Below are 23,339 nucleotides of genomic sequence, written 5' to 3'. Positions count from 1 at the left end.
CAGGTAAAGGGATATTTCCTTCTCTAAAAGGACATTAATGAACCAGATGGGATTTTACAACAAACGTTAATAGTTACATGACTTAATTACTGAGATTATCTTTCAATTTCAGATGAATCAATTAAATTAATAAAATTCCACCAGCTGCCATGTCGGTTTCAAGCCAGAATATTAAGCTTGGGTCTCTGAATTAAGAGCCCAGCGAAATTACCACTAATAATAATATAATAATAACATTTTTGTCACAAGTGGGCTTACATTAACACGGCATTGAAGTTATTGTGAAAAGCTTCAAGTCGCCACCTTCCGGCACCTGTTCTGGTACACAGAGGGAGAATTCAGAATGTCCTACAACACGGACTCCCTCTTGTACAGTTGTCCAGGCGTCTGTGTGTGTGTGTCGGCATGAGTGTGTACGTGAACATGAGTGGATGTGTTTGTGGGTGCATACATAGATGTACATGTGGACATATGTGTGAGTACTTACGTGCGTGTGGGTGAGCATGTGCTCTATATATATGTGGCATGTGGTTACATTTGTGAAGCTGTTAGCTAGAGACATCAAGGATTTATGAGAGAAAAAGCGATTGCGACCTTTAAAGTGCCATTAAGTTACCCCTTCCCACTTTCTTACTGTGAATGGGTTTCAGTCGTCTTGGAATTAGATTATCCAAAGTCTAGCCTTGGAGCACATTGGGTTCAACTGCGATCTGTGTGGAGTTTGCACGTTCTCCCCGTGTGTGCGTGGGTTTCCTCCGGGTGCTCCGGTTTCCTCCCTGTAGCACCGTCAATATGATGCGAGGCAGGTTGAGGTAATGTCAATTGAAGGCTTTATTAAGCAGAACTTTATCCCCAGCAGCGTGGTTACAGAATGCAACTGCTGAGGGAAATGGAGGGAAAAACTGGGTTCTCATACCGGCATTTCTGGGTGGAGTCCAGTAGGTGGCAGATCCTATCAGGACCTGGCATCCCTCCACCAATAGCCTGTCGACACGTGGTGTACCGTATTACCCCTAATACATACCACCACACTCCCACAGTCCAAAGATGTGCACGTTAGGTGGATTGGCCATGCTAAATTGTCCCTTAGTGTCCAAAGGTTTGGTGGGAATACAGTACTCGAGCAGGGATTGGGCCTAGGTAGGGTGCTCTTTCGAAGGGTCGGTGCAGACTCGATGGGCTGAATGGCCTCCTGCACTGTCGGGATTCTATTTTTTTTAATAAACATTTTATTGAGGTATTTTGTTGGCATTGTAACAGCAGCAATATAAACAATGTACATAAAAATCTAAACATAGCGCAAATACCACCTCCCTTCCCCACAGGTCCCACCATTAATTAACCCCCGAATCTACGCTAACCTAACCCCCACCCCCCCTTCTGCAGACGATTAATTCTCCGCGAAGAAGTCGATGAATGGTTGCCACCCGGGCGAACCGTAACGGTGACCCTCTCATGGGAGAGGGGGCATCCCTGTTCCGTCCCCCGGTGCAGTCTAAAATAGTCCAAAGACGTCCTGTTCGTCCGTACACTTGCCACAGGAGCCTGGTACAGCAACCTGACCCAGTCAATAATGCCCCTCCAAAATCTGAACTGCCCCAGAACCTCCCATAAATAATCCCACTCAACTCGGTCAAAAGCTTTCTCCACATCCATCGCGACCACTACCTCCACCTCCCTACTTTCCGGGGGCATCATGATCACGTTTAACAGCCTTCTTACATTGGCCACCAGCTGCCTGCCCTTAACAAACCCCGTCTGATTCTCCACAATGACGTTCGGCACACAATCCTCAATCCTGGAGGACAAAATTTTGGCCAGCAGTTTGGCATCTACGTTCAACAGGGAAATCGGCTTGTAAGACTCACATAGCTCAGGGTTCTTGTCCCGTTTCAGGAAAAGCGAAATCGTGGCCTGTGACATCGTCTGGGGCAGAACCCCCCATTAAACCCCCCATTGCCTCATTAAACACCTTCATCAGCACTGGCCCCAATATCCCGGAGAACTTTTTATAGAACTCCGCTGGGTACCCGTCCGGTCCCGGGGCCTTACCCAACTGCATGGCCTTCAAACCCTCCACTATTTCTTCCAACCTGATCAGAGCCCCCAGCCCTTCTACCAGCTCCCCGTCCATCCTCGGGAAAGTCAGCCCCTCCAAGAAATGCCTCATCTTCATGCGCAGGGAAGATGGTAATAAGCGTAGGGAAGGAGGTAAAAGAGGTGGAGGGGTGGCATTGTTAGTCAAGGACAGTATTACGGTGGCAGAAAGGACGTTTGATGAGGACTCGTCTACGGAGGTAGTATGGGCTGAGGTTAGAAACAGGAAAGGAGAGGTTACCCTGTTAGGGGTTTTCTATAGGCCTCTGAAAAGTTCCAGAGATGTAGAGGAAAGGATTGCAAAGATGATTCTGGATAAGAGCAAAAGCAACAGGGTAGTTGTTATGGGGGACTTTAACTTTCCAAATATTGACTGGAAACGCTATAGTTCGAGTACTTTAGATGGGTCTGTTTTTGTCCAATGTGTGCAGGAGGGTTTCCTGACACAGTATGTAGATAGGCCAACGAGAGGCGAGGCCATATGGGATTTGGTACTGGGTAGTGAACCAGGACAGGTGTTAGATTTGGAGGTAGGTGAGCACTTTGGTGATAGTGACCACAATTTGATTACGTTTACTTTAATGATAGAAAGGGATAGGTATATACTGCAGGGCAAGAGTTATATCTGGGGGAAAGGCAATTATGATGCGATGAGGCAAGACTTGAGATGCATCGGATGGAGAGAAAAACTGCAGGGGATGGGCACAATGGAAATGTGGAGCTTGTTCAAGGAACAGCTACTGCATGTCCTTGATTAGGGCAGCACGGTAGCACAAGTGGATAGCACTGTGGCTTCACAGCGCCAGGGTCCCAGGTTCGATTCCCCGCTGGGTCACTGTCTGTGCGGAGTCTGCACGTTCTCCCCGTGTCTGCGTGAGTTTCCTCCGGGTGCTCCGATTTCCTCCCACAGTCCAAAGACGTGCAGGTTAGGTGGATTGGCCATGCTAAAAATTGCCCGTAGTGTCCATAAGGGTTGGGAGGGGTTACTGTGTTGCGGGGATAGGGTGGAAGTGAGGGATTAATGTGGGTCGGTGCAGATTCGATGGGCCGAATGGCCTCCTTCTGCACTGTATGTTCTATGTAATCTATATAAGTATGTACCTGTCAGGCAGGGAGGAAGTGGTCGAGCAAGGGAACCGTGGTTTACTAAAGCAGTCGAAACACTTGTCAAGAGGAAGAAGGAGGCTGATGAAAAGATGAGACATGAAGGTTCAGTTAGGGCGCTCGAGAGTTACAAGTTAGCTGGAAGGACCTAAAGAGAGAGATAAGAAGAGCCAGGAGTGGACACGAGAAGTCTTTGGCAGGTAAGATCAAGGATAGCCCTAAAGCTTTCTTTCGATATGTCAGGAATAAACGAATGACTAGGGTAAGAGTAGGGCCAGTCAAGGACAGTAGTGGGAAGTTGTGCTTGGAGTACGAGGAGATAGGAGAGGTGCTAAATGAATATTTTTCGTCAGTATTCACACAGGAAAAAGACAATGTTGTCGAGGAGAATACGGAGATTCAGGCTACTAGACTAGAAGGGCTTGAGGTTCATAAGGAGGCGGTGTTAGCAATTCTGGAAAGTGTGAAAATAGATAAGTCCCCTGGGCCGGATGGGATTTATCCTAGGATTCTCTGGGAAGCTAGGGAGGAGATTGCCGAGCCTTTGATCTTTAAGTCATCTTTGTCTACAGGAATAGTGCCAGAAAACTGGAGGATAGCAAATGTTGTCCCCTTGTTCAAGAAGGGGAGTAGAGACAACCCCGGTAACAATAGACCAGTGAGCCTGACTTCTGTTGTGGGCAAAATCTTGGAAAGGTTTATAAGAGATAGGATGTATAATCATCTGGAAAGGAATAATTTGATTAGAGATAGTCAACACGGTTTTGTGAAGAGTAGGTCGTGCCTCACAAACCTTATTGAGTTCTTTGAGAAGGTGACCAAACAGGTGGATGAGGGTAAAGCAGTTGATGTGGTGTATATGGATTTCAGTAAAGCGTTTGATAAGGTTCCCCACGGTAGGCTACTGCAGAAAATACGGAGGCATGGGATTCAGGGTTATTTAACAGTTTGGATCAGAAATTGGCTAGCTGGAAGAAGACAAAGGGTGGTGCTTGATGGGAAATGTTCAGACTGGAGCCCAGTTAACTAGTGGTGTACCACAAGGATCTGTTTTGGGGCCACTGCTGTTTGTCATTTTTATAAATGACCTGGAGGAGGGCGTAGAAGGATGGGTGAGTAAATTTGCAGATGACACTAAAGTCGGTGGAGTTGTGGACAGTGCGGACGGATGTTACAAGTTACAGAGGGACATAGATAGATGCAGCGCTGGGCTGAGAGGTGGCAAATGGAGTTTAATGCAGAAAAGTGTGAGGTGATTCATTTTGGAAGGAATAACAGGAAGTCGGAGTACTGGGCTAATGGTAAGATTCTTGGCAGTGTGGATGAGCAGAGAGATCTTGGTGTCCCTGAAAGTTGCCACCCAGGTTGAGAGGGTTGTTAAGAAGGTGTACGGTGTGTTAGCTTTTATTGGTAGAGGGATTGAGTTTCGAAGCCATGAGGTCATGTTGCAGCTGTACAAAACTCTGGTGCGGCCGCATTTGGAGTATTGCGTGCAATTCTGGTCGCTACATTATAGGAAGGATGTGGAAACATTGGAAAGGGTGCAGAGGAGATTTACCAGAATGTTGCCTGGTATGGAGGGAAGATCTTATGAGGAAAGGCTGAGGGACTTGAGGCTGTTTTCGTTAGAGAGAAGAAGGTTAAGTGGTGACTTAATTGAGGCATACAAGATGATCAGAGGATTAGATAGGGTGGACAGTGAGAGCCTTTTTCCTCGGATGATGATGTCTAGCATGAGGGGACATACCTTTAAATTGAGGGGAGATAGATATAAGACAGATGTCAGAGGTAGGTTCTTTACTCAGAGAGTAGTAAGGGTGTGGAATGCCCTGCCTGCAACAGTAGTGGACTCGCGAACACTAAGGGCATTCAAATGGTCATTGGATAGACATATGGACGATAAGGGAATAGTGTAGATGGGCTTTAGAGTGGTTTCACAGGTCGGCGCAACATCGAGGGCCGAAGGGCCTGTACTGCGCTGTAATGTTCTACGTTCTATGTTCCGACCTCCTCACTGTCCCACCACCGAAGTCCCTCCCTCGTCAGCAAAACCACTACCCCCTCCCCCCCGAGCAACACTTCTCTGAAATCTAACCCATATAATAAACTAAACATATGCACCCCCCCCACTGCACTTCCGTGAGCTAGCTAACCCAGCTCGGTTGGTGGCCCCGGCGCCAAAAAGTCTCCCACCTATTGTTCCCTCACTCCCCTCCCCCCCCCCGCTCATACAAACAAATTCCCTCATCTAACAATCTCCACACTATCACCCAGTTGAAAGAAAAACACCCACCAAAACCCAAACAAGCAGGTCTCCATCCCACAAAAGTGCACATCAACGAAAAAGACATTGCCAACATCCACGAAAAAAACTTTCTCCCCCCCCACTTCTTAAACAGAACTCAAAAACAGAAAAATGGGCCCAATATATGCCAACAAGTTGCATCAAAGTTCGAGAGTTCTCAGCCTCCCACCAGTCCTTTTCTTTTCGCGAAGTCCAGCACATCTTCGGGCGACTCAAAATAACGATGCTGGTCCTCATACGTGACCCAAAGACGAGCCGGATACAGCAGTCCAAACTTCACCTGTTTCTTGAAGAAGATTCACTTAACTTGGCTGAAACCTGCCCTTTTCCTAGCCATGTCCTCACTCAGGTCCTGGTACACGCGCAGGATACTGTTGTCCCATTTACAGCTGCGCATTCGCTTGGCCCACTGAGGAATACATTATTGACCAGGAACCTGTGGAATCTCACCACCATTGCCTTCGGAAGGTTCCCCATTCACGGCTTCCTCGCAAGCGCTCTATACGCCCTGTCTACCTCCAAGGGGCGAGAGAATGTCCCCTTCCCCAGCAGCTTTTTGAACATACCCGCTACGTATGCCCCAGCATCAGCTCACTCAACCCCCTCCGGTAGCCCGACAATTCTTAAGTTCTGCCGGCGGGACCTATTCTCTAGGTCCTCCACCATCTCCAGAAGCCTTTTCTGCTGGTCTTGCAGCATCCCCACCTCCAACTCCACCGCTGTTTGATGCTCCTCCTGCTCAGCCAGCGCCTTCTCAACCTTCTGGATCGCCTGATCCTGGGCGTCCAATCTGTGCTCCAACCGATCAATCGACTCTTTAATCGGGTCCAGACAGTCCCGTTTCTGCTTGGCAAAGATGCCCTGGATGACCTGCATCAACTACTCCTATGATTGCTGCGCCGACACCCCAGGGGTCCGGTCCTCGGCCATGCTGTCTCCTGCTGCTGCTTCAGCACAGCTCTTGCCTATCTTCCTATTTCTGCCTTTTCGTGCACTTCTGGGGCGTCATTCTCCGACCCCCCGCCGGGTCGGAGAATGGCTGTTGGCCGCCGTGAATCCCGCCCCCGCCGAAGTCTCCGGTACCGGAGATTGAGCGGGGGCGGGAATCGGGCCGCGCCAGTTGGCGGGACCCCCCGCTCAATTCTCCGGCCCGGATGGGCCGAAGTCCCGCCCAGAAATTGCCTGTCCCGCCGGCGTAAATCAAAGCTGGTATTTACTGGCGGGACCAGGCGGCGTGGGCGGGCTCCGGGGTCCTGGGGGGGGGGCGCGGGGCAATCTAACCCCGGGGGGTGCCCCCACGGTGGCCTGGCCCGCGATCGGGGCCCACCGATCCGCGGGCAGGCCTGTGCCGTGGGGGCACTCTTTCCCACTGCGCATGCACGGGAAACTGTCGGGCGGCCGCTGCGCTCCCGCGCATGCGCCGCATTTCCGCACCAGCTGGCGGGGCAGAAAACGCCATTTCCGCCAGCTGGCGGGGCGGAAATCCCTTTGGCGCCGGCCTAGCCCCTCAATGTTGGGGCTCGGCCCCCAAAGATGCGGACATTCCGCACCTTTGGGCCGGCGCGATGCCCATCTGATTGGCGCCGTTTTTGGCGCCAGTCGGCGGACATCGCGCCGTTGGGGGAGAATTTCGCCCCTTGTTCTTTTCTCCAAACACCGAAATGTGGAAACGGAGCCCAATTGCCTCAGCCTTCGAATCCACCGCTTAAAACCAGAGAAAAGTCCGGGGGAAAGGTCCAAATGTCTAACCAGAGCGGGAGCCACCAGATGTTTGACTTACTCCTTCATAGCCGCCACCGGAAGTCCCACTGTAGGGATTCTATAGACTTCATGTAGAAACTACCAGCAGATAATGGAGATGGTTTCACAAGGGATTTTCATTTAACATCCTAGAGACTAATATAAATAATGTTGCAATGTCCTCTCATCTAACTGTGTTTTACTAATGTAAACCATTTTTTCCATACACTGGGGCACACCATGGGATACATTTTCATGGAGATATCCACACCTTCAGAAAATCCCTTACAACACTTTGGGTGTGAACTAATGGCTGCGTTGCGCTGGGCGCAAATTCGAGCGAGCTGGTTAGATCGCAGGAGAGTTCGAAATCGGGAACCACGCCGGGCGCCGATCTTTTTCCAACCTAACCAGCCTGCTCCCATTGGCGAGATCTGGATCCCGGCATGACGAGAAACCAATAATCACGAATTAAGGCCAATCTTCAACCCATTAACCGAAAGGACTCCCTAACTAGCGGCCTCCTGTGAGCTAACCGGCTCCCCAGCGAGTGGTCACGTGAGGGCCCTTTAGCACACCTATTTAAGAACGTAAAGCTGGTGAAATGGCTGCTGTGGGGATCGAAGGAGGTGAGTAGCTATTTTGGAAAATGGGCGGCCAGCCCGGGGACACAGGGACTGCTTCCCCACTGCTCGGGGAGAGATGTGGGTGTCCTTGGGAGGTGATGGGCCTGGTCGGGGTATGGGGGGGCCGTCCGCCATCGGTGGAGGGTCGCCCCAGGCCTGGGAGAGCGAGGTAATATGGCGAAGGTCATATTATCATGCACGGTGTACACACTTCCCATGCACATCAGCTAGATTCTGGGGCAGTTGGAGATTCCTGGCATTTTCAAGGGACACCCAAGGATGACTGGTTGGCTCTTCGAGGATAAGGTGTACTCGCTAGCGGATTTTCACAGCAACCTCATTGCAGTGTTACTTTAAGCCTTTTTGTGACACTAATAAAGATTATTATTAGCCTTCTGTACACTGTGTCTAGGCGTGTCCCCAGGATGCACATTTGAGATGGAGGCAGCCTACTGTTTACCGCATGCCCCATGTGGCCTTTGATGCCCCTGGCGGGCATCCTCTAGAAGGCCAGAGGGCCCCAGCCGACTTGCCGATGGCACATGCCTCACTGTACCCCTCTGTTCCACCCGCTGACCCCAAGACGCACCGTTGCCAGGAGGAGGGGGACTCAGGAGAACTGATGACCGCCTTTGCCTCCCTGTTGAGCGGCTCTGGGTTGGCCTCCAGTGCTCCCTCATCCCAGTCGGGGCCCATCGGGCCCTGGGGGTCACCTTGGGACGGAGGGGCAGTTGAATTGACTGCTTCATCTGGCTCTGCTAGCCCTGGCGGCTCACCATTGTCTGCACCATGGTGTTGAGGCCCTCAGCAATGCAACTCTGTGGCCATGGCATGCTCTGGAGTGTCTCGCCAATGTCCACCTGCATCTGGGACACATTCCTCAGTGACTGGGAAATGCCCTGGAGAGTCCCGGCAATGCCCAACTGAGACTGTGACATGCTAGGGAGCGCCCTGGAAAGTGCCACCTGAGACTGGGACATGGTCCTCAGCGACTGGGCCATGCTCTGGAGCGCCTCAACAATGCCCACCTGAAACTGGTGTCATGATATCCACATCAGCATATCACGGTGCAATCACACACACACTGATGGACAGGCAGTGGGACCAACCAGCACACACAACATCGCAGCCAATCACCAGTGAGAGCACACGCACTATAAAACAGGGAACACCACAGTTCCCGGTCATTCTACCATGAGATAGCTCAGAGCACAGAGCTCACAGCGTGCCACTCAGACATAGACTATGTGCTGAGTGCCTCACTAAGATAGTGATAGGCTGGCTCCACAGGTTAGCTGGTGAAGCACAAACCTCAGCCAGCAGTTAGTTGTTACTATTGTTTAGACAATAAAACAGAGTTGTACCATCTACAGCCGTGTTGGATCATTTGTGCATCATAACACCCAACACGACATGATACCAGTAGTGGAAGCTAACCAGTGACTGTGAGACCGACCTGCACCCTTTCAGAAATCCGCCATCCTACTCCATGGAAAATATCAGCCTGCCGCAACCGCTCCGAATCGCTGGAAATCTTGGCGTCAACTGGAAGCTGTTTAAACAGTGCTTCCAGCTCTTCCTAGAAGTCACAGACAGGGAGAATGCATCGGACACCAGGAAGATCGCCCTCCTCCTCTCCACGGCGGGGCAACATGCCATCCACATCTACAACTCCCTGGCATTCGCGGAAGGCGAGGACAAAACAAAATATAAGACGGTGCTTCTGAAGTTCGAGGAACCCTTCAGCGTGGAAGTCAATGAGAGCTTCGAGAGGTTGCTCTTCCAGCAGCGCCTGCAGGGCAAGGATGAGCCTTTCCAACCTTACTTGACACACCTCCGTATCCTCACGCAGTCCTGCGGCTATGAGGCCACCTCCGACTCCATGATACGGGATCAGATAGTTTTTGAGGTAATCTCGGACACCCTACACCAGCAGCTCCTTAAAATAAAGCGCCGCACCCTCGCGACTGCCATCGAGACCTGCGTCCTCCATGAGAACGCGACCAGCCGGTACTCCCAGATCCAGGCGGCCGAAACGGCACGGGTCCTACGAGGCGGAGCGGGTCCAGTCGATCGAGTTCCTCCCGGCCCGTGGCCCGGACGAGGGCGGCCATTTTGCGCGCTTTCCAAGGCCTCCCGCGCTTGTACACGACAAAAGAGGGAACGTTGACGCAGAGGGACGTGATGCGCAGGCGTGCTCTACGCAGGACCGCACCGCGCATGCGCGGTGGCGCAACGAACGCCATGACGTCACGACGTGTGACAACTGTGGCTCCGCCCACTTAAATCAGCAATGTCCGGCCAAAGCGCGACAATGCCTCCGCTGTGGCAGGATGGGCCACTACGCTGCCTGCTGTCGAGCAGCTCAACCTGCCAACTCCCAACAATTCCGCCAGCCTCGCAGGGACATGCGGGCGATTCAGCCCCCCTACACGGAGTCATATCCAGATAGTATGCAGACCAGCGATACCGAAGACAGGGAGCCCTTCCGCATTGCGGTAATCCACAAGAACCGGATGTCCCCAAGTCGGAACCACCAGCCACTGCCAGTGCACAGCATTGATCCGGGCGATGAGTTGTGTGCCACCCTAACGGTCAACCCAAATTTGTCGCTCACCTGAGAGACTTGACTTATGAGCCTGTTGGCATATTGGACTCACTGAATTGTTTTACAGTACTGTTAACGAGTTTCTTTTCCTGTCGTTCATTGTTCCAGAAGTTCTCTCGTCGTTTGCTAATTGCATTTGTTCTGTTATTGGTACAACCTCGTTGTTCTGTTGCACCTGACACCTTCCTATGTATATAGTTTAGCCTCATGTACATGTTGTAAATATTGCACACACATACTCAGATGCACTCAGTACACATTTCTATTTATTAGCATGTAGGCACATATCCTTTGTGAAAGGGGGGGGATGTCAAGATATCCACATCAGCATATCATGGTGCAATCACACACACACTGATGGACAGGCAGTTGGACCAACCAGCACACACAACATCGCAGCCAATCACCAGTGAGAGCACACGCACTATAAAACAGGGAACACCACAGTTCCCACTCATTCTACCAGGAGATAGCTCAGAGCACAGAGCTCACAGCGTGCCACTCAGACATAGACCATGTGCTGAGTGCCTCACTAAGATAGTGATAGGGCTGGGTCCACAGGTTAGCTGGTGAAGCACGTACCCAAGCCAGCAGTTAGTTGTTACTATTGTTTAGACAATAAAACAGAGTTGTACCATCTACAGCTGTGTTGGATCATTTGTGCATCGGAACACCCAACACGACAACTGGGACAGGCTCCGCAGCCACTCAGCAAGGTCCACCTGTGTCAAGGGCATGTCCCTCAGCGACTGGGACATGCTGACGAGACCCTCAGCCATGGCAGTCACTAACTGAGCAACGCCCTGGACACCACCACTCATGGTGCTGACATCGTGCTCCAAGCTCTCCACTGCGGTCATCACCCTAGCAGTGTTGACCTCGGTGCCACACTTTGCCAGCGCCATCTCCTGAACCGGTATCCTTAGACACTCCTCCAATTGGCCCTAGACCCACTTGACTGCCGCTGACATCCCCCTCTGAATCTCACGGCCGCACCCTAGCGTCTGCATCAGCTCCAGGATAACCTGATCCCAGAGGCTCGACATTAGACTGGGGCCTAACTGGGTCCTGACGTCCACTAGATCTCCGATTACTGTCCCCCAGGATGTTCCTGTGCATCAGCAACTGTGTGGTGTCACCTGATTATGCCCAAGAAGCCTGTCCACTACTTTCATCCACCGAGGTGTGTGCCTCCACACGGGTGGAAGGTGGGGATGACAGCTGTGATGCCCAGACGGTGGCATCCTCGGAGCTCTCCTCAGAGGTGTTCTCTTGGACGCACCCCAGACAGGCCGGCACTATCGGAAGGTGATCCTGTGGGAGAATGGACATGTGGTCAGTGGGAAGGAAGGATCTTTGGGTGGGATTCTCCCTTACCCGGCGGGGCATGCCGTACCGGCACCGAGGAGTGGTGTTAACCACTCCAGCGTTGGGCCGCCCGGGAGGTGCGGAATCCTCCGCATCTTCAGGGGCTAGGCCGGCGCCGGCAGGGTTGGCGCCGCGCCAGCCGGCGGCAAAGGGCTTGGCGCCACGCCAAACGGCGCTGAAGGGCCTCCGCCGGCCGGCGCGAGTTGGCGCATGCGCGGGAGCGCCAGCGTATGCTGGCATCATCCCAGCGCATGCGCAGGGGGTTTCTTCTCCGCGTCGGCCATGGCGGACCGTTACACTGGCCGGCGCGGAGGGAAAGAGTGCTCCCACGGCACAGGCCCGCCCACGGATCGGTAGGCCCCGATCGCGGGCAAGGCCACCGTGGGGCCGGGGCCAGATCTCCCCGCACCACCTCCCCGAGGACTCCGCAGGCTGCCTGCAGAGCCAGGTCCCGCTGGTACGGACCTGGTGTATTTTACGCCGGCGGGACCCGCCGAAAACGGGCGGCCACTCAGCCCATCGTGGGCCGGAGAATCGCCGGGGGGTGGGGGGGGGGGGGCACTGCCACGGGTCCCCAACCGGCGCAACGCGATTCCCGCCCCCGCCGAAAAACCGGCTCCGGAGAATCCGGCAGCCGGCGGCGGGGCGGGATTCACGCCGCCCTCCGGCGATTCTCCGGCCCAGCGGGAGTCGGAGAATCCCGCCCTACGTCTGGCATGTGTGACAGGTCATCTGAGTGGGGACTGGTGGATTCTCGCCTCTGCAGCACAGCCCAAGCTTGACATCGATGACCCATCTGCTTTGGCCAGCCCCTCAACCTCCAGGGCCCGTTCCTTATAGCGGATGAGGACTCTGAGGTCTGGCACCCTCCGTCCATCTGTTGTAGGCCAACTTCTCTTGCTAGGACAAAGAGAAGGCATAATCAGCCGTGCACCTCTTGCATCGCAGGGCAGGTGTCAGGCATTGGCATTGCCGCTGGGCATGGCTGGGGTGTGCAGGTGTATGTCAGGGGCTGCTGGGACACAGGTGTGGTATTGTGCTGGGGGGTGATGCGGTACCAGCCCCAGGACAGTCGGGAGGGCGGGGGGCGTCTGGGGTGGCAGGGGGGACCGATGCCGGGGGCCAATGCCAACTCACCCGTGCAGCCCGGTGGAGGTTGTTTAGCTTATTATGGCGCTGAGTGGTGGTCCTGCTGGTTACATTCCCCGCGCTGACGGCCGCTGCCACTGCCACCTAGGCGGCACTGGCTGCTCTGTGGCTGACCCTCTAACCCTCTCGGGGGAACAGGGTATCCTTCTGGTCTCCACCGCATCCAACAGTCAAGCCAGGTTGGCGTCACCGAAATGTGGGGCTGGTCTGCGTGGTGGCATGGCGGCGTGCTGTCTGCAAGATCAGTTTCAGAGCTGCTCCCCCTCATTAGCGGTAGCTGCCAAGCACGGTCCAGGTGAATCAGATAGGGAGGGCAGTCATTTCCGGCATGAAGGCCGTGGGGCATCATTAAGTGCCCTAATTAAAGTTCAATACCATTGACGGCCTGCCGGGTCAGCTGCCAGGAAACACCTGACAATTCCTGCTCACTACCACACTTAGAAACTTTTCCATTAGATTGAACCCTTTATTTTATTCTTGCACTTGAGATTTTCAGACTGAAAGCAGTGCACACAGTATAAATCCTCATTCACTCTAGCTCTCTAGCCTCAGGCAACATATTTCAGAGGACAAACAGGAACTCTTCAGGAGATGCAATTTGAAAAAACTAGAGTAACAAGTGGCAGTGGGGCGGCTTTAGGGACAGAGTTACTACTTTTCTTTCTTTCCTCCGGCCACCCTGAACAAATCAAGAGTATTTTTGCTTAATTCTGTTTGAACAACATGCCTTCAAGTCAGTGCTGAATGGTCTCCAAGCATTTGAATGATTCATTCTCTGTGTCTGAAGATACTTTCTGCAAAAAGATTTAAAATGTTTTGGAGTACATGAAAGATGAATGCAAATGATCATCTTAATGCATCCCATATTTTTGTGTTGCAGGAGTATTTGGATGTTCTTGGCCGGCCAATGGTGATGGCAGGGAAAAAAGCCCAAAAAGTTCAATGGACCAACGTGTATCAGGATGCTTTGGTAAGATTACTTTGGAATGGAATATAGACTGAATTATCCACATGGACCCTTCCTTCCCTTTGGAATGGTATACTGCTGAATGTGTCATAGCTTACTAGTCAGCTGTTTTATACCCAATTCAATTTTCTCTTCCATTGAAAGACATCATGCCTCAGTATCATACTGTCAGTGCAGAGTACATGTCCAAACACAGGACTGGGCTTTGAAATCACAACAATCTGATTTAGAAATGCAAATTCAGCCAACTCAGCAAATCTAAGACAAATGTGAAATGCCAGGTACACCCCAGTCAGTGATGAGCAGGACTTCCCCCACATTCAGAAGTGGATTAATTATAGACACAAAGACAACCCTGACATAACTGTAAAAAGCAGACTTGTCTTTGCCCAAGCACCAAACATGACAGCACAGGTAGGGGTAAAGATTGGCACAGTGACAAGTGTTGAAGATTGACATGGGGCCAGATATGGCAGATTTTACCTGTCACACAAGCTGGCGCAGCACAAAGTGTGGCCACACAGAGAGCTGCTCTGGTTCTGTCATACTTCTGTTCTTATGTAAGGAATGTGATGGCACTTGGGGCTGAACATTTGGAGTGCACACAGAGTTCAACAAGTTTCTAATTTAAACTGTTCATAAACATGCTTAATTCCTATAACAAGGAATGATTTGCTTGCGTTAGATGACAGGTAGTTTCTCCTAATGGAATGGGTATTGGAATGGGCACAGTTCCCAGGGGGAGGTGGTGGTGTAGTGGTATGTCGCCGGTGAATGCTTTTGGGGACATTGGCTCAAATCCCACCATGGTAGTTGATAGAATCAAATTTAATTAATTAAACCTGGAATTGAAAGCTCGTCTCAGTAATGGTGACCATGAAATTACCATTGATTACTGTAAAAACACATGTGCTTTACTAATATCCTTTAGGGAAGGAAATCTGCTGTCCTTACCCAGTCTGGCTTCCATGTGACTCCAGATCTACAACAATGAAATTGACTCTTAACAGCCATCAAGAGTGTTGTCTGTAAAATTCCAGACACTTCGACCAGTTTATTATTCAAACCCAGGTGCCCTTATTTGCGAACAAAGTACAAATACAAGTTTACAATTCAACCACATTTATTATCAAACACAGTAAAACAGATACTCCCTTTAAATTATCCCAACTACAATAATTCCAAGATTCTGAATACTACCCATGCAGATTGTAGCGCACAAAGACTCACGAGAGACGAATAGAGATGAAGTCGATGAGGCTTTATTAAGCGTGACCTCAGGCATTCCGGGATGATCCTGAGCTCCATAGTCCTTTAAGCACGCTTAATAAATTGTAGCGCACAAAGACTCACGAGAGACGAATAGAGATGAAGTCGATGAGGCTTTATTAAGTGTGACTTGTTCCCCACAGTTCAGTAACAGACTGGCCTGCGGGGGAGAACTCCTGGTTCTTATACTCCGCCTTCAGGGCGGAGCTAGAGGTCAACAGCCAACCAGGACCCGGGATCTGTCAGCCAATGACATCACGGCTTCACAGTCCCACATGACCCCTAATGCATACTACCACACAGATGAACTCAATCGAGCTGCGGATTCGATTCTCTGAGTCTCGATGTCTCAGGGCCTCCATCCACAAAGGTTGGTCTTGATCATCTCTCATGTCTGTCCTCTGGCCTGTAGTCAAATCTTCTCTGTTGCCTCTGCGCCGAGTCTTTGCAGGGGAGGGTCTCGGGGTGCCTCTTCCTTATAACCCTCTTCGCGTCTTTCCAGAAGCTTCTCTGGCCCTCAACCGATGAGGTCTCGGGACGGGGGTCACAACACCCAATGAAGTTGCCGATTGCAACACTGCAGAATACCAGGAACCCTCCCCCAGTGGTCCATCGGCAGGTATATTGTCCGCATATAAACTTACTCCATATTTGGTAATGGCAGGAAATCTGGGTGCCAGAAAGTCTAGCTTCATCTGGAAAATCCACAACAATCGACCCATTTGGATGGGACTAATTACTGCCAGCCCGGTGCCAGGGTGAGGGACATCTCTAACTGGTTGAAAGAATATTGGAGAGAGAGGAGGAGGATCAGTTGTTGTGGTCCATGTTAGGAAAAACAAATAGGCAAGACTAGGAAAGAGGACCTGTTTGGGGAATCAGGAACTAGGAACAAAATTAAAGATCAGGGGCGAGATTCTCTGACCCCCCGCCGGGTTGGAGAATCGCCGGGGGCTTAGTGAACCCCGCCCCCGCTGGTTGCCGAAGTCTCCAGCACCGGAGATTCGGCGGGGGCGGGAATCCCGCCGCGCCGGTTGGCGGGCCCCCCTGCGCGATTCTCCGGCCTGGATGGGCCGAAGTCCTGCTGCTAAAATGCCTGTCCCGCCGGCGTAGATTAAATCACCTACCTTACCGGCGGGACAAGGCGGCACGGGCGAGCTCCAGGGTCCTGGGGGGGGGGCGCTGGGCGATCTGGCCCTGGGGGGGGTGCCCCCACGGTGGCCTGGCCTGCGATCGGGGCCCACCAATCCGCGGGCGGGCCTGTGTCGTGGGGGCACTCTTTCCCTTCCGCCTCCACCACGGTCTCCACCATGGCGGAGGCAGAAGAGACTCCCTCCACTACGCATGCGTGGGAATGCCGTCAGCAGCTGCTGACGCTCCCGCGCATGCGCCGCCCGGAGATGTCATTTCCGCGCCAGCTGGCGGGGCACCAAAGGCCTTTTCCGCCAGCTGGCGGGGCAGAAATTTGTCCGCCGCCGACCTAGCCCCTTAAGGTTGGGGCTCAGCCCCCAAAGATGCGGAGCATTCCGCACCTTTGGGGCGGCGCGATGCCCGACTGATTTGCGCCGTTTTGGGCGCCAATCGGCGGACATCGCGCTGTTTCCGGAGAATTTCGCCCCAGGTCCTCAAGGGTTATAATCTCTGGATTACTATCCGAGTCAAATTGCCATAGGGGTGAGAAAATTAGGGAAGTAATCACATGGCTAAAGGAGTGATGCGGGAAAGAGGGGTTCCATTTCATGGGGGCATTGGCATCAGTATTGGGACAGGAGGGATCTGTATCGTTGGGACGGTCTCCACCTGAACCCATCTGGGACCAGTGTTCTAGCGCAAAGGATATATAGAACATAGAACATTACAGCACAGAATAGGCCCTTCGGCCCTCGATGTTGTGCCGAGCATTGTCTGAAACCAAGATCAAGCTATCTCACTCCCTGTCATTCTGGTGTGCTCCATGTGCCTATCCAATAACCATTTGAAAGTTCCTAAAGTGTCCGACTCCACTATCACAGGAGGCAGTCCATTCCACACCTTAACCACTCGGAGTTAAGAACCTACCTCGGACATCCCTCCTATATCTCCCACCCTGAATCTTATAGTTATGCCCCCTTGTAACAGCTACATCCACCCGAGGAAATAGTCTCTGAACGTCCACTCTATCTAGCCCCCTCATTATCTTATAAACCTCTATTAAGTCACCTTTCATCCTCCTCCGCTCCAAAGAGAAAAGCCCTAGCTCCCTCAACCTTTCCTCATAAGACCTATCCTGCAAACCAGGCAGCATCCTGTTAAATATCCTTTGCACCCTTTCCAATGCTTCCACATCCTTCCTATAATGAGGTGACCAGAACTGCACACAATACCCCAAACGTGGTATCACCAGGGTGATACCATGTATAGTTGTAGCATAACTCCGCGGCTCTTAAACTCAAGCCCCCTGTTAATAAACGCTAACACACTATAGGCCTTCTTCACTGCTCTATCCACTTGAGTGGCAACCTTCAGAGATCTGTGGACATGAACCCCAAGATCTCTGTTCCTCCATATTCCTCAGAACCCTGCCGTTGACCCTGTAATCCGCATTCAAATTTTTTCTACCAAAATGAATCACCTCGCGCTTATCAGGGTTAAACTCCATCTGCCATTTTTTGGCCCAGCTCTGCATTCTATCAATGTCTCTTTGCAGCCTACAACAGCCTTCCACCTCATCCACTACTCCACCAATCCTGGTGTCATCAGCAAATTTACTGACCCACCCTTCAGCCCCCTCCTCCAGGTCATTGATAAAAATCACAAATAGCAGAGGACCCAGCACTGATCCCTGTGGTACACCGCTGGTAACTGGTCTCCAGTCTGAAAATTTTCCATCCACCACCACCCTCTGTCTTCTATGTGATAGCCAGTTACTTATCCAATTGGCCAAATTTCCCTCTATCCCACACCTCCTTACTTTCTTCATGAGCCAACCATGGGGAACCTTGGGTTCCTCGCAACCTAGGATGGTCACAAGGACTTTGAACTAGCAAATGGGGTGAGGGTGGGAAGAGAAGGGTAAAGCTACAAGAAGTATAATGATTAATAGGAACCTCAGCAGCAGGTCAGCATGTGAGGAGAAAGTAGAGGTTATTAGGATGAACAGACAGGGCCAGTCTAATGACTATGGAGGGGAAAGTAAACGTAAAAAATCAAAATGTAAGGTGACTGTGGGAGTGAAAGTTAGGGATGAGATTAAGTGTTATCAGAGATTAATAAAGCAGGTCAGAATGTGTGAAAAGCGTAGTGCACAAGAAAATCCTGCAAGAGAAATACAAATCAGTAGGACGTATTTAAAAACCTTGTACCTAAATGCAAGCAGTATTCGGAATAAGGTCAATGAGCTGACTGCACAAATAGAGACAAATGGGTATGATTTTGTCGGGATTACTGAAACATGGTTGCAGGAGGACCGGGTCTGGGAGTTGAATGGCCAAGGATACTCAGTATTCTGCAAGAATAGATGGGATGGAACAGAAGGTGGAATTGCTTTATTGATTAAAGATGGCATCAAGGCTGTATTAAGAAATTATATTGGCACTAAGGGCCAAAATGTTGAATCTATCTGGGTGGATATCAAAAGCAAAGGAAAAAACACCTTTGTAGGAGTAATTTACAGGCCCCCGAGCAATGCTTCAAAAGTGGGGCATAGTATAAACCAAGAAATAACAAGGGCTTGTGAGAAGGGCACAACGGTAATCATAAGTGATTTTAATAAGCATATTGACTGGATTAATCAAATTGGCAAAAGTAGCCTCGAGGACGATTTCCTCGAGTGTATGAGGGATTGTTTTTTCGAGCAATATGTTATGGAGCCAACCAGGGAGCAGGCTAATTTAGATTTAGTATTATGTAATGAAGGAAGTGTAATAAATAGTCTTGTCGTTAAGGAAGTAGAAGAGGAGAGAAGTGTTGCTGCAATTGTATAGGGTGTTGGTGTTGGAGTATTGTGTCTAATTTTGGTCTCCTCAGTTGAGGAAAGATGTGGTGGCACTGGAGGCAGTTCAGAAGATTGATTCTGGGGATGAAAGGGTTGACCTTTGAGGAGAGATGTTTGGGTTTATACTCGCTGGAGTTTAGAAGGATGAGAGGAGATCTAATCAAAGTGTATAAAATACTAAATGGGATTGATAAAGTAATGTAGATCAAATTTTCCCCCTTGTGGGGCAATCTAGAGTGAGAGATCATGGATATAGGTTGAGAGGCAGTAGATTTAGAACTGAGATGAGGAGGAACTACTTTCCACAGAGGGTGGTGAAGTTGTGGAACTCACTGTCCCATAGTGCGGTGGGATCTGAGTCATTAAATGGTTTCAAGAAGGAGATACAGATATTTCTGATTTTAAAAAAGTGTTAAAGGGATATGGGCAACAGATGGGGAGGTGGATTTGAGACCAGGAAGAGATCAACCGTGATCTGATTGAATGGCAGAGCAGGCCCGAGGGCTGAATTGCCCACTTCTGCTCCTAATTCCTATGTTCTTATCTCCTGATGTCCTGGTTACAGGGCAGGTCCAGATTTGTCCTGAGTGTCTGTCTCTGCTCAGTGTGGCAGAACGTGGCTCTTTGAATTCCCATCAGGCCTGCCTGTGGGCTAACTGTGGCTGTAATTTAAAATGTCCTGGAAGTGTCCAATTAATTTTTATTGTCACAAGTAGGCTTACATTAACACTGCAATGAAGTTACTGTGAAAATCTCCTAGTCGCCACATTCTAGCATCTGTTCAGGTACACTGAGGGAGAATTCAGAATGTCCAAATTCCCTAATAGCATGTCTTTCGGGACTCGTGGGAGGAAACCGGAGCACCCGGAGTAAACCCACGCAGACACGGGGAGAACATGCAGACTCCACACAGACAGTGACCCAAGCCGGGAATCGAACCTAGGACCCTGGCGCTGTGAAGCAACAATGCTAACCACTGTTATATAGTGGGCCTAAAATTCAGGCGGTTGTCCATTTTACCACATGGGCAACTAGTGATGGACAGAAAATCTCGACATCCGATAAAGGAACATATCAGAAGCACTTTCAATTGTATGTATTTTCTCGTACTTTCGTCTTCTGATCAATGTGACATTTTCAGCACTTAGACTGAGTGAGGTTGATCTTGAGGTGCTAAGGGGAACAAAGGACTACTTCAACTCCCAGTGATGATGTAGGTGACTGCACCATGTAGTGTCAAGCCAGATAGTTCAGGAAGACTCTGCTTCATCTCCCTGTCTGTCCTGAATTAGCTGATCCCAGCTGAGGTAGCTGGCCGACAAGGGGAAAATCAACCAGTGTTCTAGCTTGTGACCCCCTGTTGGGCAATAGATGTGTCTGAACTTTGGGCTTAATTGTAATACCATCAAATGGTTGCATACCCTATTGACCTGTTACGATCCGGTTCGGGACATTTTTTTAAAAATGGAAAAAGTTTGAAATCCCAGGTACACACTAGGAAGATAAAACCACAAGATACCTTGGGAGGGATTCTCCGACCTCCCGCCGGGTCGGAGAATCCCCAGGGGGCGATGCGAATCCCGCCCCGACGCCGGCTGCCATATTCACCGGCGCCGTTTTTCGGGCAGGGCCGGGATTTCCGCCACGCCGGTCAGGGACTGTTGGCAGCAGTCACCCCTGCAATTCTCCAGGCCCCGATGGGCCGAGCGGCCGTCCATTTTTGGCAATTCCGCCGGCGTGGGTTACGTATGGTCCCACACGGCGGGACCTGGCAGGTAAATTGGCGTGGGCGGTCCTCGGGGGGGCGCGGGGGGGATCCAACTCCGTGGGGGGGGCCCCACGGTAGCCTGGCCCACGATCGGGGCCCACCGATCTGCAGGTGGGCCTGTTCCGTGGGGGCACTTCTTCCTTCCGCGCTGGGCCCCTGTAGGACTCCGCCATGGCCGGCGCAGATAAGAGAACTCCCCGCGCATGCGGCAAAATACACCGGCTGGTCTGAACATGCGTGGAATCACGCCGGTGGTTCCGTGCATGCGCGAGATCACGCCAGCCCTTTGGCGCATGCGCGAACTCACGCAGTCCCATCGGAACCGGCTGGAGCGGCACCAACCCCTCCGCCGTCCACCTAGCCCCCTAGACAGGTGAGAATTTCTCACCTTGGGGGTCCGTTGACGCCGGAGTCATTGGCGCCGGTTTTCCCACCGGAATGGGGATTTAGTCCCCTGAAGGGAGAATCCTGGCCCATGTCCTGAAGGCCGCCTTGGAGAACGCTTACCCGAAACTCAGAGGCTGAATGCCCTTGACTGCTGAAGTGTTCCCCGACTGGAAGGGAACATTGCTGCCTGGCAATTGTTGCGTGATGTCCGTTCATCTGTTGTCGCAGTGTCTGCATGTTCTCGCCAATGTACCACGCTTCGGGACATCCTTTCCTGCAGCGTCTGAGGTAGCCAACGTTGGCCGAGACGCACTCGACAGACGCTGCGACAACGGATGAACAGATGAAGGTTCTCCAAGGCGGCCTTCCGGACGCGCGACAACGCAGAATCGCCGAGCAGAAACTTATAGCCAAGTTCCGCATACATGAGTACAGCCTCAACCGGGATCTTGGATTCATGTTGCATTACATTCACCCCCCACCATCTGGCGTGGGCTTGTGAAGATCCTACCAACTGTCCTGGCTTGAGACAATTCACACCTCTTCAACCTGCTCCATCTGGACCTGTAAAGACTTAATTACCTGCAAAGACTCGCGTTCAAAGTATCGTCTTGCATTTTTTACTTTGTCTATATATACACGTTTCTGGAACCTATTTCTTCATTCACCTGAGGAAGGAGCAGTGCTCCGAAAGCTAGTGATTCGAAACAAATCTGTTGGACTTTAACCTAGTGTTGTAAGACTCCTTACTGTGGTTATGGAAGAGAGGAAGGGGTGAGAGCAGAAATGCTGGAAATGCAGCGGAATCGGCCGAGGGACTTGTCAACCATTGGAGGGGCAATCCTTGATTGAGGAAAAAGGATGACAGCTCAGAAATGCTGGAATGGAAGATTCCATCATTAGAAAAAGTGCAATGGAGAAACTGGGAGGTTGGAATGCAGTCCTTACACAGTGTAGGGTATGAGGAAGTGTAGTTAAGGTAGTTGTAGGGGGTAGTGGGCTTATAATGAATTTAGTTGTTTTTTGCATGTTATGAATTTTCTAGATTTTCCCTCAAATCTTTGCTTTCAGGCAACAACACACCTGTTCAAGGAATATCGTTTGTTTCTTGGTTTATTTTATTGCCCCACTACCATTTCCTTTGGCCTGAAATTTAATCTCTCCAGTCTTCCACTCTCTTATAGACCTTCCTTTTGTCCTTGTCCCACCCACCCTTGCTCAAATCATACTAGATCTCTAACCTTTCCCAGTTCTGAAAGGTTTACTCTATTTCTCACTCCACAAAGGCTGCCTGACCTGCTGAGTGTTTTCTACATTTTCTGTTTTTATTTTTGATTTCCAGCATCTGCAGTGTTCTGTTTTGCGATCAGTGACCTGTGGAGATGCTGGGTGAAATTATCTCCCTACCTCTCTCTGCTGAAGGTGTCACAGTTATTGGCCACTGTTCTTGAGTGCCAGCCACCCTAAGCCATCAGCCATGGAGGTTGCGAAACCCAGAAGTAAAAGACACGGAGTGAAAAGCACGGCACATGTGTCTGTGTGGGCAGGGTCTGAAATCAAAGCCCTCTCTGACTGCGGTCAAGAATCGTAGGTGATGTGAGTTCAGAGGATGTGAATTCAGGACATAAACCTGGCTCTCAAAATGAACCAGCATTTAACCTCAATATTAATGTGAGGAAGGCTGTAGTTCACTGACAAAAACTCAAAAGAACTAAATTTTTACATGACTGGTCTGATTTGCTTTTCCTAGAGCCTTGAGCTGGTGATTACAGGGACGATGCCAGTTTTCAATATTACTGTGGAGAATGGCCAGCAGGTATGTGGTTCGAATATTTGCGTCATATTGTGCTAGTCTTTCTCTTTAAAGAGTCCATGCCTACAGAACAGAATGATGGATATGATAGAATTATTCCCATTGCCTGGCAAATTCCTTCTCACCATATAACACTTTACACCATGCCATAGGCTAGTCTTGGGC

General features: G+C 50.9%; 1 protein-coding gene across 4 annotated transcripts in view; it reads left to right on the top strand.

Annotated features, from left to right (window-relative positions):
• cacna2d2a (calcium channel, voltage-dependent, alpha 2/delta subunit 2a) overlaps positions 1–23,339 on the top strand; it is a 1,719,882-nt gene that overhangs the window by 1,364,009 nt on the left and 332,534 nt on the right. For all 4 annotated transcript variants that reach the window (XM_072472012.1, XM_072472009.1, XM_072472008.1 and 1 more), the window contains 2 exons: positions 13,878–13,967; positions 23,112–23,177. In XM_072472012.1, coding sequence (XP_072328113.1) covers positions 13,878–13,967; positions 23,112–23,177 — 156 coding nt within the window. The remainder of the gene's footprint in view (positions 1–13,877; positions 13,968–23,111; positions 23,178–23,339) is intronic.

Source organism: Scyliorhinus torazame, chromosome 13 (genome assembly GCF_047496885.1).
Source record: "Scyliorhinus torazame isolate Kashiwa2021f chromosome 13, sScyTor2.1, whole genome shotgun sequence".
NCBI classification, from domain to species: Eukaryota; Metazoa; Chordata; class Chondrichthyes; order Carcharhiniformes; family Scyliorhinidae; genus Scyliorhinus; species Scyliorhinus torazame.
The sequence above is the reverse complement of the archived record's forward strand: the minus strand, read 5'-3'. Positions and strand labels throughout refer to the sequence as shown.